Here is a 15,363-nt window from a genome sequence, read left to right as displayed (position 1 = left end):
GTCTGGTGTTGGTTGTTCGGCTGGTTCCGGTTCTGGGACTGGTTCCGTCTGGGTCTCTGGGACTGGATCCACTACTGCTGTTGCAGACATTGGCCTGGGGTCCGGGTCCATCACCTCTGACTGGGTCCTGGTAGAAGTTTCCGGAACAGAGCTAGGCGTGACGGCTTGTTTAGCCTGTCTGCGGGTGACCATTCCCACCCTCTTGGCTAGCTTCACATGATTGGCCAAGTCTTCCCCCGACAGCATGGGGATGGGATAATCATCATACACTGCAAAAGTCCACGTTCCTGACCAGCCCTTGTACTGGACAGGCAACTTGGCTGTAGGCAAATTGAAAGAGTTGGACTTGAAGGGTTGAATCGTCACTTGGATCTCTGGGTTGATTAAATTGGGGTCCACTAAGGAAGCATGGATAGCCAACACTTGTGCTCCGATATCCCTCCACGCGGTGACCTTCTTCCCGCCCACACTCACAGTTTCCCTCCGCTCCAAGGGTATCTGGGAGGTATCTGGGCCTGTGGACCTCTGGTGTGATTCCGGTGCAATGAACTGTAATCTGTTGGGGTTCTTGGGGCAGTTGGCCTTTACATGCCCCAGCTCGTTACACTTAAAACATCGTCCAGCTGACGGGTCACTGGGGCGAGGAGGGTTGCTGGAGAACGGGGTGGTGGGACGATAAGGGGTCTGGAGGGTTCTTTGGGAGGTAGGTGGGGCTTTGGGCGGCCCCCGGTAATAGGGTGTGGTCTGGGGTGGTCCCTTCTGGTCTCCGCTCCAACTGCGACCAGTTTTCTTCTTCTCTGCCACCTCCACCCATCTGGCTCCAATCTCTCCTGCCTCAATTACAGTTTTGGGTTTCCCATCTAGGATGTATCTTTCTATTTCCTCAGGAACACCCTCTAAGAATTGTTCCATTTGCATTAGGAAGGGCAAATTTACTGGAGATTCAACACTTGCTCCTGATATCCAGGCATCCCAATGTTTCACAATGTGGTAGGCATGTCGGGTAAATGACATGTCTGGTTTCCACCTTAGGGCTCTGAACCTCCGACGAGACTGCTCGGGTGTTATCCCCATTCTGACTCTCACCTTGGATTTAAACATGTTCATGTGTTCTTTAGGCATTTCAGCTGCCACCTCAGCTAAGGGTCCACTGAGCTGCGGCCTCAGCTCTACCATGTATTGGTCAGTAGAGATGTTGTACCCAAGGCAGGCCCTTTCGAAGTTTTCTAGGAAGGCCTCAGTATCATCGCCTGCCTTGTAGGTGGGGAACTTTCTGGGATGGGAAGTGGTACTTGGAGAAGGATTACTAGGGTTTGTTGGGATATTCTGCTGAGCCTTTATCTTCTCCATCTCCTCCACATACTTCCTCTCTTTTTCCTTCTCCTCCAGTTCTTTGTCCCTCGCTTCCATAGCTCTCCTGTGAGCAGCCGCTTGGTGTTGTTCTGCTTCTCTCGCTGCCTCCCTTTCTTGTTCCTTCTTCAGCCGCATGAGTTCTATCTGTCTTTCATGTTCCCTTTGTCTTTCCTCAGCCTGAAATTTGGCTAATTCGAGCTGTAGTCGAGCCGCGGATTTTGCCATTCTAACCTCTCTGTTTTTAACTAACTTTACACCCGAGGTTTAGAAATAAACAAACAAAACTTGGCTGTAAAATTTTGCTGTGCTGGAATAGAATACCTATTCTCTGATAGTGATTGTCAGCCTACAGAAAAAGACAATTCCCTTGTCTCTGCTCTGGGCCCAAATTAAAGCAAAAAACCTCCAACTACTTGGAAACCTGCTTACCCAGCCCAAAGAAAAAGCAAATGGGTAGAACACACACCCCCTATTTACTTTTAGGAAGAAAAGAAAAAAAAAACCTCTGGGTTGGAAGACTGTGAATTTCCCTGCAGGAGTTAAGTACCCTGCCTCCAGGCAAAGAAAACCTGCAATTCACAAGATAATCCCCTTTTGTCTCTGCTTGGCCACAGTTTCAGCTTTCAGTTTCAACTGCTTTCTGGACTTCCTTTCCAAAGGAAAAAAAAATTTCCTTTTTAAAATCTGTATTTCTAGTTCAAAAAATCTCAACTGGATCTCAAAATGATTTCAGGTTAATCCCACCACTGTGCCACCATGTCAAGGTTCCTCCCCCACTCTGAACTCTAGGGTACAGATGTGGGGACCTGCATGAAAAAAACCTCCTAAGCTTATCTTTACCAGCTTAGGTCAAAACTTCCCCAAGGTACAAAATATTCCCCCCGTTGTCCTTGGACTGGCCGCTACCACCACCAAACTAATACTGGTTACTGGGGAAGAGCTGTTTGGACGCGTCTTTCCCCCCAAAATACTTCCCAAAACCCTGCACCCCACTTCCTGGACAAGGTTTGGTAAAAAGCCTCACCAATTTGCCTAGGTGACTACAGACCCAGACCCTTGGATCTTAAGAACAATGAACAATCCTCCCAACACTTGCACCCCCCCTTTCCTGGGAAATGTTGGATAAAAAGCCTCACCAATTTGCATAGGTGACCACAGACCCAAACCCTTGGATCTGAGAACAATGAAAAAGCATTCAGTTTTTTACAAGAAGACTTTTAATAAAAAATAGAAGTAAATAGAAATAAAGAAATCCCCCCTGTAAAATCAGGATGGTAGATATCTTACAGGGTAATTAGATTCAAAAACATAGAGAACCCCTCTAGGCAAAACCTTAAGTTACAAAAAAGATACACAGACAGAAATAGTTATTCTATTCAGCACAATTCTTTTCTCAGCCATTTAAAGAAATCATAATCTAACACATACCTAGCTAGATTACTTACTAAAAGTTCTAAGACTCCATTCCTGTTCTGTCCCTGGCAAGAGCAGCATACAGACAGACACAGACCCTTTGTTTCTCTCCCTCCTCCCAGCTTTTGAAAGTATCTTGTCTCCTCATTGGTCATTTTGGTCAGGTGCCAGCGAGGTTACCTTTAGCTTCTTAACCCTTTACAGGTGAGAGGAGCTTTCCCCTGGCCAGGAGGGATTTCAAAGTGGTTTACCCTTCCCTTTATATTTATGACAGCATCCGATGAAGTGAGCTGTAGCTCACGAAAGCTTATGCTCAAATAAATTGGTTAGTCTCTAAGGTGCCACAAGTACTCCTTTTCTTTTTGCGAATACAGACTAACATGGCTGTTACTCTGAAAAATTTGTTTGACATAGTTTAGAGTTTGGTTTTGTTTATAGAAGGATATTTGTCAATAGATATACAGAAATTCTTACATTATATGATATAAAATAGATCTGTTTTAAAATAAAGTGTAAGGAGTCTGTTCATAAAGGTTTTCAAATGTATTGTTTCTTATGACTTACAATCCCAAATAGATTTCCTCCAACCCCATCCAAAAGATTCCTGTCTGGTGCACACATCCAAAATTCTGGAATCTTAGACTAGTCAGAAATCTTTAGGCTCTAAAAACTACAGAATTAACAGACCTTAATGTGTATTTCATGCAATTCTATGGGACCACACAGAAACAGATCCCTTAGATTTCTGTTTGTCCAGTGATGCTATCTATTGCTCTTTTCACTTCTCCCCTCTCATTTATTAGAATGACAGAGGAGCTGCGAAAGATGGAGTCTGTTACCTTATTATTTCTTTAACGTTCTTGTAGAACAGGAAATCTGAGCTAAATTGCTGGCTTACAGATGAGAAGTCATTCTTTACAAGGTTACCTGCTAATGGACAGACTAGATTTACTCAGAGCAGATACTGGGTCAGAGTCTCAACTGGTATAAATCAGCAGAGTGGAGCTATGCAAATTTACACCATCTGAGAATTTGGCTCATGTTTCTCTGATTCTTAAACACTTTATGTAGATAGAAAGCTCCACATTTTCTGCAGTCTTATCACTAGGCAATAAAGAGTCTTTGGGCTAAGTAAAATACCTTTACCGAATTGAATTGTTGGCTTTGTTTGAACTCAGGTGATAATTTTAGAATCTAATTGAAGCTCCTCAAAGAACAGTACAGTCAAATGGTTCATTTTATTTGTCCTTGTTCTTTTTTCAAGTTCAAAGTCTATTCTGTATCTCACTGCCACTCATTTCTGCAATTGCTCTGGAACCCCCTTCTACCCAAAGCCCAGCCAAACAAAAAACAAACGAACAAAAGAAAAGGAAATTAATAAAAGCTTGAAAAGAAGCTCACAACTCTACCTCAAGGAGAGGCTTAACCCTAAAAAGGGAGAAGTGTGAGAGAAGTCCACTGAAGCTCTCTGCTGACTTTGCTATTGATTTTCTGTGGAAGGTTCTCAGATATGATGCCATGGGGCGACAGTATCCCAGTTACTACAATATAAGCAAACTGAAGACTGATGGGAATTATTATTATTTTAATGTAGAGAGCATTTGGAGGCAGAATTAATTTCTCCCTGCAATGTACGGAATGAGCAGATCTTTGCTTGTGATCAAAGTTATTTTATGTTCCTCCTCCAGTTACTAATTTTACCAGAATTTTTAAGCAAATATTCTGAATATTCAGTACATTGGGACAAATTGTTAACAATTGCACAGAGACATTTGAATTATAGTACAGATATGTATATTTGCCATATTGTATACAGAGAGCAAAAAAAAAATTTGGACACTGAGTAAGTAATATGGAAAATTATGATTTATTCATTAAGCCTCCCTCAGTTTTGCTAACTGATGGTCAAGTTCTTAGTTAAATAGAAGAGGGAAAATTAGAAATGATGCATGAGATTGTCACCCCTTTCTTGTCCCTTTATGCCTGTTACAAGTGCTGGAGAGGTACAAAGGGTCTTGAGAAGCCCTGAATCCAGCTGGGGGAAAATTTCCCCATGTATAGGAACTGAGGAAAATTACTGCAGGACTGCCTCACAAACCCTAGCACAGGGAGCATGCTTGGGGCAGGAGGAGCATAGTACCAGCCCAGAACACTGCAGAGATTCTGAGAAGCACAGCCACGCACAGGGCAGCCTGCTGTGACTTCGACTGGGGCTGTTAAAATTACACCACTGGCTACTCTGGCTCCCAGAGCAGCCCAGAATTGGGAAGGCATGAAGGTGACTTTGCTAGAATCATAGAAGATCAGGGTTGGAAGGGAATTGAAGCCACCTTAGCTCTTGTTCGTCTTGGGCTATGAGTTCTGTGCTACTCCTCTTAATTATTAGTATTTGGGGCCACAAAAAGAAATTTGTCAAAATCTGTGCTAGCCTCTGCTACGCAAAAGTTGCAAAAGGAATGATCTGCATCAATCTTTAATTTTATAGCGATAAACTGCCGCATATTAAATGCCATATTCTCTCTCTCCCAAGTAATGACGACATCTCAGAACTGTTCTTAAGCCAATTGTTTGGAAGCACGTGCTCAGAGGTCCAGAATGGTACTTTGGGGTTTCATATCATTCAGTTTCTTAAACTACTGGCTTGGAAAGGAAGCTCAACTTGCCTGGGTGGAAAATTAAATATTTGACAAAAAGTACCGTTCACTGAGTTGCTGTTCTTTTACAAAAGAGTGGGGTTGCAAACGCGTAATTTAGGGCATAATCTGGATCATTATCTTCACATTTTTAACTAGTTTCTCGAGGTCAGTTTTGTGATCAGGAATGGATTAACTGATTCATTAAAAATAAAAACTGATCCAAATTTTCACACATCACTTGCAACAAATCAGTTCTAATATTTGAAAAGAATTACTTAAGGACCTTCCGTTTCCAGAGGCATCTCGCTAATACACTGGAGTACTGTGGAGTTCTGGGATAACTTGCCTCCATATTTACAATTGTTATCCTTTATATTTTACTGCAAATATACATGACTTGATACCTGATGCATAAACTATACTTACTGAGCAGAGAATTATGAGAGGTGCATCTAAATTTCTCCCAGATCATCTCATTTCTTTGATTTTGCAAAAGATCAGATAGATTATAGCCATGGGCTCTGATCACCTTTGTTCCTGTGTTATAATTTTCCTCTCTGAAAGTAATTATTTGATTTCCATTGGATAGCTTTGTGTGACTTTCAGTAGTTTGTGTGAATAAAATGTAGGTTTATAAAAACTAATTCACAGAGGATGGATAACAGAGCTGAATTGTCACATGTGGATAAAGCAGAAAAGATAAATGCCTTCAATACATTATAATTCAGAAGAGACAACAGCCTGAGTTTATTGTAGCTGTCCAAAAAAGGCTATATCAACAGTGTAAAATAGTCAAGGGAATACATTATTCATTCACATAGCAGGAAACAGATTTAAATAATGCTGAAGTTCTCAGACAACTCCTTATCAGAAAACTGATAAAAAGTTACACATTTTACAGCTAAAATGGACCCATAACCAATCTCAAAGTCATGGAATACTTCACAACATAGCTGTATCCTTCTACAGTGAAAAACAAAACAAAAATTAACTATTATTGCATATGTATGCTCAAGTGCAGTACTGGATGCCTCCATGTAGGACTCTTAACATTCATGTGACAATTGATGAGCATTCATTACAATCCATGTTATTTTACTTTGCCCATGTATTGAAGATATAATCCTTAACTGATTTTTTTTTTTTTTGCTTTTAAGATTTTAATAACCTCAAGGTCATTACATTGCAGTTTCTTTGATATGCAGATTTCCAATTAATTCAGAATGGATAACAATTTTTGCCATGATTGCTAAAAATACTTTCAGCTGGATGCTTTCGTCTGCTCTTTTCACTTCATACTGTTAAATGTTAAGCACATGCCAAAATGCTTTGCTGGACGGGGCCAGAGTGCTCAGCAGTTTGCAGGATGATGCCCCTGAGGGGCGCTATGCACAGGTTTAAAATTCCCTGAAGATACAGGTTCAAATTCCAGCATTCTGAGACAGCTTTAGTAAGCACCACACACTTTACTGCATGTGGTTCTTTGAAGAGATGTGTAAGGCTTGCATGCTCTGCATTTGCTCCATTACAGTATAGGTCTGCAAAAGAATTTGTGGCCATAATATCTGGTACTTGTCTAAAGCTGAGGGGAAACTGAGAATCCCATGTTTTTCTATATAAAATGAACAATAAATAAAGCAATAATGTGAACAAATAGCCATACAAATTGATAGCACCTGCCATCTAAATTCTCAAAATGCTTTGCAAACATTAATGTACTAACCCTCATAAAATCCTTGTCAGAGGATATTATCTTAATTTTACAGATACAGAAGTTGGGGCACAAAAAATTAATTGACTTACTTAAAGTCACACAGAGCAAGTAATTGGCAGAGCTGGAAAGAGAATCCAGAATCACTGGATTTCAGTCTCTTGCTCAAAACACTGGACCATTCTCTCTCTCTTTCTCTCTCTCTCTCTTTTTTAATCATTAATAAAACTTAAATTAAAAATGTTTTATTTATGGATTACCTACCAGATTTTAATTTTAACAAAAAAATGATTCTGAATTCAGTAAAAGCAAAGGAATATCTTTGGGATGGGAAAAAGGGAGAAATCAAAATTCTCATTTTTTCACAATTGCAAAATTCAAAAGGATTTGAACAGATTATTCTGAAATTTGCTTCAGTCAAACAGAATATCTTTCTACTGATTTATAAATCACTGAAACAAAAGATTTACAGTGACTGACCCACAACTTTAGCAGTATTGCTACAACATATACGTACACAAGACATTTCCTATACAGTGCATATACTAAATAGTAAATTGTCTTCTGGATTATTTCAATATGACAAAATGTCATAGACTTAATAGATAAACTTTTTTGTGATATTCCAAATTGTGTTTTGATTTATATTGCAAGAGTCTGATCGCCTCACTTAAATTCTATGCATAACAAAATCTCTAAGCCCCTGTGGTATAGTATGTATAACATGTTAGCATATGGAATAAACATAGGTTACAGTTAATAATAATCACATGAAGCTTAAACACCCTTCATTTTTCCCCATGCACAAGTCAGACTGTCTCTTCTCCTGGACAGCTCTGAACCAATCTGTTTTCATCTTCAGAACTCAATGCCAACATGATGACGCTTCTCCTGTCTGTACTAGCCCACATATTTGGCCTGCAGCCATATCTTAGGTTGTGCTCATGCAAGCTAAAAGTTAGGGTAAGTGGTATTTTGTTACTTTTTTCCTTTGTTTTCTTTCCCTTTCCAGTTAACTGTGACTATTCCAAGGGACACACTCATTCAGAGCTCATTTCAAGTGTATACAGAGAGAAAAAAAATCCCAATTTTTGAATGTTTACATACAGAAACTGAACTGGTACTGGCTCCATGCTGTGTTTTTCAGCTACCGCTAGGCTGAGTCAGAAGGTGGGTTACAAAGGGATAGGAACCTAGGGAAAGAGAGGAGGGGCATGAGTCTTGGAGGGTATAAATGGGTGGCATGGAATAAGACGAGGGATGTGGAGCAGTAGCATGCCTCCAGTATTGCCAACTCTCAGAATTTTTTCGTTAGTGATGGGGTTTCCGACAGGGCTGGAGCTTGTCTTGTGATGACATGAGAGCTCCAGCCCTGTCATGAAGTTCAACCCTGCAGGATGCAGGTAGATTCTCTCCCCCTCTGCTCACTGTTTTCATGGGAGGGGAGAGTGAAAGAGGAATCAAAGTGCCCATCAGCTCAGTAGGTCTCTGCTCTTTCCTCCTCTCCAATAAGCAATGGAAATCGCGCCTCGCTCTTCCCCTCTATGCAACAACCAGTATGGGAATAGGCAAGAGGGATAAGGGCACCACTGCAGCCCCCTGAGACCAGGCTGGGCTGGAGTGAAGAGCCCCAGGAGTAATAGGAGGACTAGTGGTGAGGTTGGGAGAGCAGAACTGATGGAAAGATTAGGATGGTGGCAGATGAGAGGCTGAGGGCAGCACTGATATGGGGGATAAAGATTGGAACTGGCACCGATATGGGGGCAGACTGCAGCACTCGTGTGGGGACAGAACAGATGTGGGGGCTGTGGGAGAGGCAGAATTGATGAGATAGGCAGATGTGGTATCAACATTGATGTGGGAACTGTGTCATGGTCAGGTCATGGGTGGCCAGACCTAGTAATAAAAGCCAGAGTCTACAGTCTTGAGACAGGAGTCCAGAGTCAGCTGGGTCAGGATACCGGGAAGTCAGAAGCAAGAGGCAAACTGGAGATCAGAACCATGTCAGGAACTAGAGTCAAGCTGGGTCAGAGGCAGGAGATAAACTGGAGATCAGAACTATGAGTCAGATGCCAGGAAATCAAGCTGCATAAGCATGAGCAGTAGCACGAGTAGGGTGACCAGATAGCAACTATGAAAAAACGGGACAGGGGGTGGGGGCTAATAGGCGCCTATATAAGAAAAAGTCCCAAAAAACAGGACTGTCCCTATAAAAATGGGACATCTGGTCACCCTAAGCATAAGGCACACATTCCATAGCAGGGTGGGGCCCAGTTGTTCACACAGCTTCCTGTTCCTACTGCAGGCTTAAGTAGGAGCTGTGCCTTGACTTCATGGGTCACAGTTCAGCTGGAGGGTTGGAGCGTGGCCATTCCCATCAACTCTGTGGACCTGGGCTCGAGACCAGCGAGTCATGACAAACTAGGATGACAGGACTGCTTTGGGTGTTCAGGGTCTCAGCTCCTGCCTGGGGTTTAAATCCACCTTTTCAATAAATGTGAAAGAGTGGGCAACACTCATGGTCACCACACACATTGGGAATGGTCAGAAGAGCTCAAAAATCAACAGTCAGACCAAAAACACAATGTATTATTTCTTAAAAAATAAATCTCATTCTTTTGGAGCCATATTTCACTTTTATTGGGGATCTGATTCATGATTTTTGATCTCCTGAGGTTGGCAATTCTATATGTCTCAATTGTTCCTCATTTCAAAGGACATCACTTCTTTTAGTCTCAAAGTTATCTTAGTTTCCACAGAAATTTGGTGTCCCCTTCATATGTGTGGTTTCAAAATTATTTACTTCAGAAACAGAATCATGAAACCGCGGCTAGATAAGTAAGAGCCATTTACACTAATGGCATCTTAAGTTTACAACATAAAATAATTTGTGTGCATCTTTCATTTTGGGTCTTTGTCACACACTGAATTGCACTATGGGCCTCAGCAGGCTGAAAAATATTAAAAGGTGGAATGAGAAGATACTACCTGGATTTGAAATGAGGGAACCTCTTATAGAGGCAGCTCATGAGAGGAAGGGGAATAGAGAGGCTGGGTCCCATAGAGGAGGGGTGTGAAAGTGAGGCGAGAAACATTGGAATCATGAAAGTGAAGTGAGGAAGGAAGGGATTCCAGTTTATAAACGAGGTTTGTCTCCTCCAGCCACAACCTTTGAGTGGTTTCAGGTGAATGGAGGAGAGACAGGGAATATGCCCTTAAATAATTGGATATTTTTAAAATTTTCATCTAATTTCTGATCCATTCATGGGACTTCATGGGCTTCCTCTGATGGTTAGACTTACACAACAATCACTGTGCAGAGTTCAGGAAATAAAGGCCTACGTTTTCAAAACGTGCTCACATTTTTGCACACACATGCTATACTTGTGTGCAGCAAACAATGAGCATACAAAACAGGGTTTTCCATCAATACAATTGTTTTATAAATAACAAATAGATGTCTAATGACTCAATATAGGTTTGTGAAAGACCATATACATTTACATAGATACATGATTAACATAGTTCAACAGGAAATGATTAACAATAATTTTAAAAATTAACGTATTAAAGTATGTATAAATGGTACCAAATAAGAAACAGGTCAGTCACTTTAATCATCAGGTTAACAAGATGCTATTTGGACAAAACTGGCCTTCTCCAGAACTCCTAAATGAAAGTTTATGAATAATGTATCTGTCCATGTGTTGGAGGGAAAGAAAGAGATAAAGCCAAAATTTTATCTTGTTTAACTTGACCATTTCACAAAAAGAAAAGGAGTACTTGTGGCACCTTAGAGACTAATCAATTTATTTAGTCTCTAAGGTGCCACAAGTACTCCTTTTCTTTTTGCGAATACAGACTAACACGGCTGTTACTCTGAAACTTGACCATTTCAATTACTAAACCATTTCTACATACATATTTTTATATATGCTGTCATCTACCTTTATATGAGTCACCTTTTTTTTTCCCCCTCACCATTTTATTATAGACAGGGCTCACAGCATTGCCTACTATTAAAATTGTATAATTATATGATCTTGTTTTCAATAGCTTATAACTTTGCCAAACTTTAACCATCTGGGCTGAAATCTTCTATACTAAGGATCTGCCTCAGGTTGAAGTTTAGTGGAAAACTTCAGCCCAAAGAGTTCATTTGTTTCCAAGAATGAGGCTGGTAAAAAATACATTGTTTTGCTCATGTAAACTCAAGCACCTTAGTTCTGGCATTTCCTAATGTTTGAGTGCTTGACTTTGCAACCTTAATAATGACCTTTTAATATGATTTTGTGTGTGTATATAATGTTCTTCATCAAGTACACACTAGCAAACAACATACCTGCAGCCCACAGATTAGCATTTTTCCCACAGCATGAAAAGATCTTTTCCAGTGAATCACAGGTACGTCTAGCAAGTATTCAGCAATGTGCTTTGGAAGAATATAGTACCTCAGACCATCAAAGTACCTGATTGTTATGTCCAATCAGAACATTCTGAAATCTGCATTTCAGCTAAACCTATGTATATGTATGTCTGTATATATTTTAAATCTAAGCCAATTAAACTACATCAGAGAGCACAATCAGAGAAAATGGGCTAGATACTCCTTTTACAATTAATATTACCAATAATAGCTTTTGTATAATAAATAGAGAGCAGACTGAAAAGAACAGGTTATCATTTATTATTATTAATCTTTTATTCCCTAACAAAAGTCCAGGAAAGCAACCTGGTTCTGAATGCAATGTGGCTGTCGGAGTTTGTAGACGCATTAGAATTCATTGTTTCTTTCTAATCTAGCCTCAATTCTTATTATTTAAGATATAAAATTCCAAATTAAAAAAACTATTACAGACAACAAACCTCTATCAACAGTTGCCATTTCACAGGGTTCAACAGTTTTAGTTCCAAATACCCATACCCCTAAATTTGTCTGCAGACTTCAATCATCCAGAATACTTTTGCCAATACAATATTCTGCTGGCAACACTGGAACACAGCCAAAGAACAGAACTATTGCTCTGAAGTCAACATCACTTCAATAAACTATTCGGACTCTACAGCAACAACAGATTTGGGGAAGGAAAAGGAAAGTGAAACAGAATTAATCTTGGAATCTGGTGCAGAAAACCACAAAGTGAATGAGCAAACATACTACCAGTGAGAAGCATGTTTCTATCGAATGCCGCCTTAGTAGGCTGGTGAGCTGCATTTAAGGCTCCAAACAGCAGGACTTTCACAGCCCCAGAGAATGACCTAAAACATTATTTAACAGATCCAAATTCTCTTTTCTACTCTTACTCTATTGCTGCTCTCCATAAATACAACATGGACCTCCCACCTCAGCATTGGAGGATGGAGAAACTTGCCAGAAGGAAATGGTGTTCTGCTGCTGCATTGCAGTGAAGGACAGGATTTCCAGAGCCCACACTAGATGCTACTACCCAGGCACTCCTCTCCAGAAGTGGGTGCAGAAGATAGGTGCCTGCTGAGTACCTCTGCCACTGCTCTGTGGAATAGTAGGAAGAACACCTTCACCCCCAGCCCCCAAGAAGATCCCCAGTCCACAGCCTGAGGAACTGAGGATGTGACGCCCAGATATGTAAATTAATAGATACTACAGTATTTGTTTGAAAGGGTCCCACTAGAATATTGTGCACCATACATGATTCCAGCTTCATTTCAACCCTTAAAATTGATCATTTTGTACCTTTCTGATGGTTATTAAATTTGTGTATATCTAAATTACAATAAAAGCTACAATAAACCAGAAGAGCTGGATATCTTATCAAAACAGAAAAACTGCACAAAGTGCTAACGTAAGAGAAGTAAGCTCTTGAAGGAAAATGATACAAACATTACCTTGCCCAGATCGGCTCTGGCGGGATTCTACACTTGCCTGTCTTCGGTCTGGTGGTTCCTCGCTCCCTCCATCTGCATGAGAACCAAAACAGCATAAGTATATCAACATAGCAGATAGGTCAGGTAGATGCAACTTTTCCTCAAATACCATCACTTATCTTCTAGGAACAGCAGAAAAGCAGGTCAATCTTGTTGTGTGAGTGACAGAATTAAAAAGGAGGAAAAAACAATTGACTATATCTTGTATGGTATTTTTTTTATATCTGTATTGCCCACTATAGTCACACTGCATGAGGTCCTTGCAGATGCATAGACTAAAAAAAAAGTAGATCTGTGTTTAATTTTCTTCTGCTGATCCCAGACTTCTGAATAAAATCAGAATCATACTTGTGCTTTTTCCATGAGTCAATTAATTCCTTTGTCTTGAACAGTTTTGTAAAAATACAAAATTTTTAACGTATGTGAAACAAGTCCACAGTCAGCAGCAAATTGGAATACTGTGTTAAATATTGCTTTCCTTTGAAAATAACTGTTTAAACAAACCAGCAAAAAAAAAATGTTTCTTGTTATCGCCTCCTGAAACTGTATAGTACAGCTGCAGCAGTAAACAGTAACAAGTAAATCTTTCCAGACAGATACTGAAAGGAACATGTAAATATTTTACAATTAATTACATGCCAGTCTTCATTGATCAGCTGACCAGATTAGTAACAATAGATGAGCAGCTCAATAGAGATGTTTCAGTACATGTAGCAAACACAAGCTGAAAGCAGAAACAAGCAACTAGTAATTAAAAGCATCATACTCTGAGAGTTACTTTAGCCTAGCTGTACAGAATGTTAAAGACCATAACAACATATACAAATATAGCAAGTACATGGTACAATCCAAAAGCCATTAGTCCTTACCCAGGCAAAACTTCTAATGCCTTTAAGAAGAGTTTTAAAGTGTTAAAACTTCTTAAATAGGAGGTTTACATCAGTAAGAACTTCAGGGATGGGCCAATAGCTTTGAGTGTACAGAAAAGTAAAACTTATGAGTGAAATAAAAGTATAGTATTATATTAAAATATATAAAAGATTTTTATAGATAAATCAACTGAACTTTGTGACAACCTGCTCAGTGATTGTACGCAAATATGCTTCTTTCTTTTGAATGATCCTGCTGGTTCTGGTTTGAGAGAGACCCTACACTTCAATTGGGGTATATCAATACAATTAGTATGAGAATGTCTAAAACCCAAAGCTTTGTTTCTTGGCTAGGAAGAGCAATGATCTTAGGACAGCTGTCCACAAAGGCCAGTTTCCCAAAGCAAGTTACAGCAGCTTGGCAGCCCTTGTAACTCATGTCATCTGCTTCTGGCCCCAGGGCCATTATAGCAGCTGGGTGGCACCAGGGTGCAGGGGAACTCCAGCCATGTCACTTTCTCTGGTCATGTTTCTATTCTGGGTGTGATGTCAAGGAAAAGGTGTCATAGGAACTATTCTAGCAGCTCTACAACGTTCAAGAATCCCACTACACGGGGTTATCCTCCTGGGGTTCACTACGCGGAGTTTAGAGCTGCTTCGCGCCATTGGAGTGGCACACAGCAGCACTAATACAACTGAGGATGGGGTGGCTATACCTACATTTTTAGTTCATAGTATAAAATTCTTATTGGAAAATTCCTTCCCTTGATTTTTGAAAATTATTGTGCATGAAGACAGAATGAAAATCACCAACAGCCCCCTGGCTACAAGCCTAGATTGACAACCTCTAAATCATGGAAGTTTCAAATGAGTGCTTTCATTCAGAGTATGAAAACACAGTTCAAGATAATGACTTGGTTAACTGAATTTTTTATAAAGGGCTCTACAGAAATATCACAGTAGATGGAAAAAAACAGAGAAAATCTGTATTTGTGAAAAAGGGCATGCATTATTAAAATATCAAAAGGTACACACTTACTCTTTTTACTTTTATGATCTATACTCTATCACGTAGAGCATTCAAATAAAACTTAAAAATCTTATTAAAATTATTTTAAAAACTAGGTTAAAAGGATAGGTAAAATATTTGGTGCCATGAAATTGGTTTTTAAGTAGTAAAGTTATTTGGAATATCAGATAGTACCTCTTTATGCACTGCCTCTCCACAACCATTTAGCAAAAAGAAAAGGAGTACTTGTGGCACCTTAGAGACTAACCAATTTATTTGAGCATAAGCTTTCGTGAGCTACAGCTCACTTCAGCTTATGCTCAAATAAATTGGTTAGTCTCTAAGGTGCCACAAGTACTCCTTTTCTTTTTGCGAATACAGACTAACACGGCTGTTACTCCACAACCATTTAGGTAACAGTGATACTAGTCAGTTTGATTATACTTGAATTAAACACTTTTGAACAAC

The 15,363-nt window shown here is 39.9% G+C and overlaps 1 protein-coding gene across 12 annotated transcripts in view; it reads right to left on the bottom strand.

Moving 5' to 3' along the window:
* TANC2 (tetratricopeptide repeat, ankyrin repeat and coiled-coil containing 2) overlaps nucleotides 1–15,363 on the bottom strand; it is a 713,825-nt gene that overhangs the window by 351,865 nt on the left and 346,597 nt on the right. For all 12 annotated transcript variants that reach the window (XM_048830451.2, XM_048830452.2, XM_048830456.2 and 9 more), the window contains one exon: nucleotides 12,979–13,050. In XM_048830451.2, coding sequence (XP_048686408.1) covers nucleotides 12,979–13,050 — 72 coding nt within the window. The remainder of the gene's footprint in view (nucleotides 1–12,978; nucleotides 13,051–15,363) is intronic.

The sequence above is a fragment of the Caretta caretta genome, chromosome 27 (genome assembly GCF_965140235.1).
Source record: "Caretta caretta isolate rCarCar2 chromosome 27, rCarCar1.hap1, whole genome shotgun sequence".
Taxonomy (NCBI): Eukaryota; Metazoa; Chordata; order Testudines; family Cheloniidae; genus Caretta; species Caretta caretta.
The sequence above is the reverse complement of the archived record's forward strand: the minus strand, read 5'-3'. Positions and strand labels throughout refer to the sequence as shown.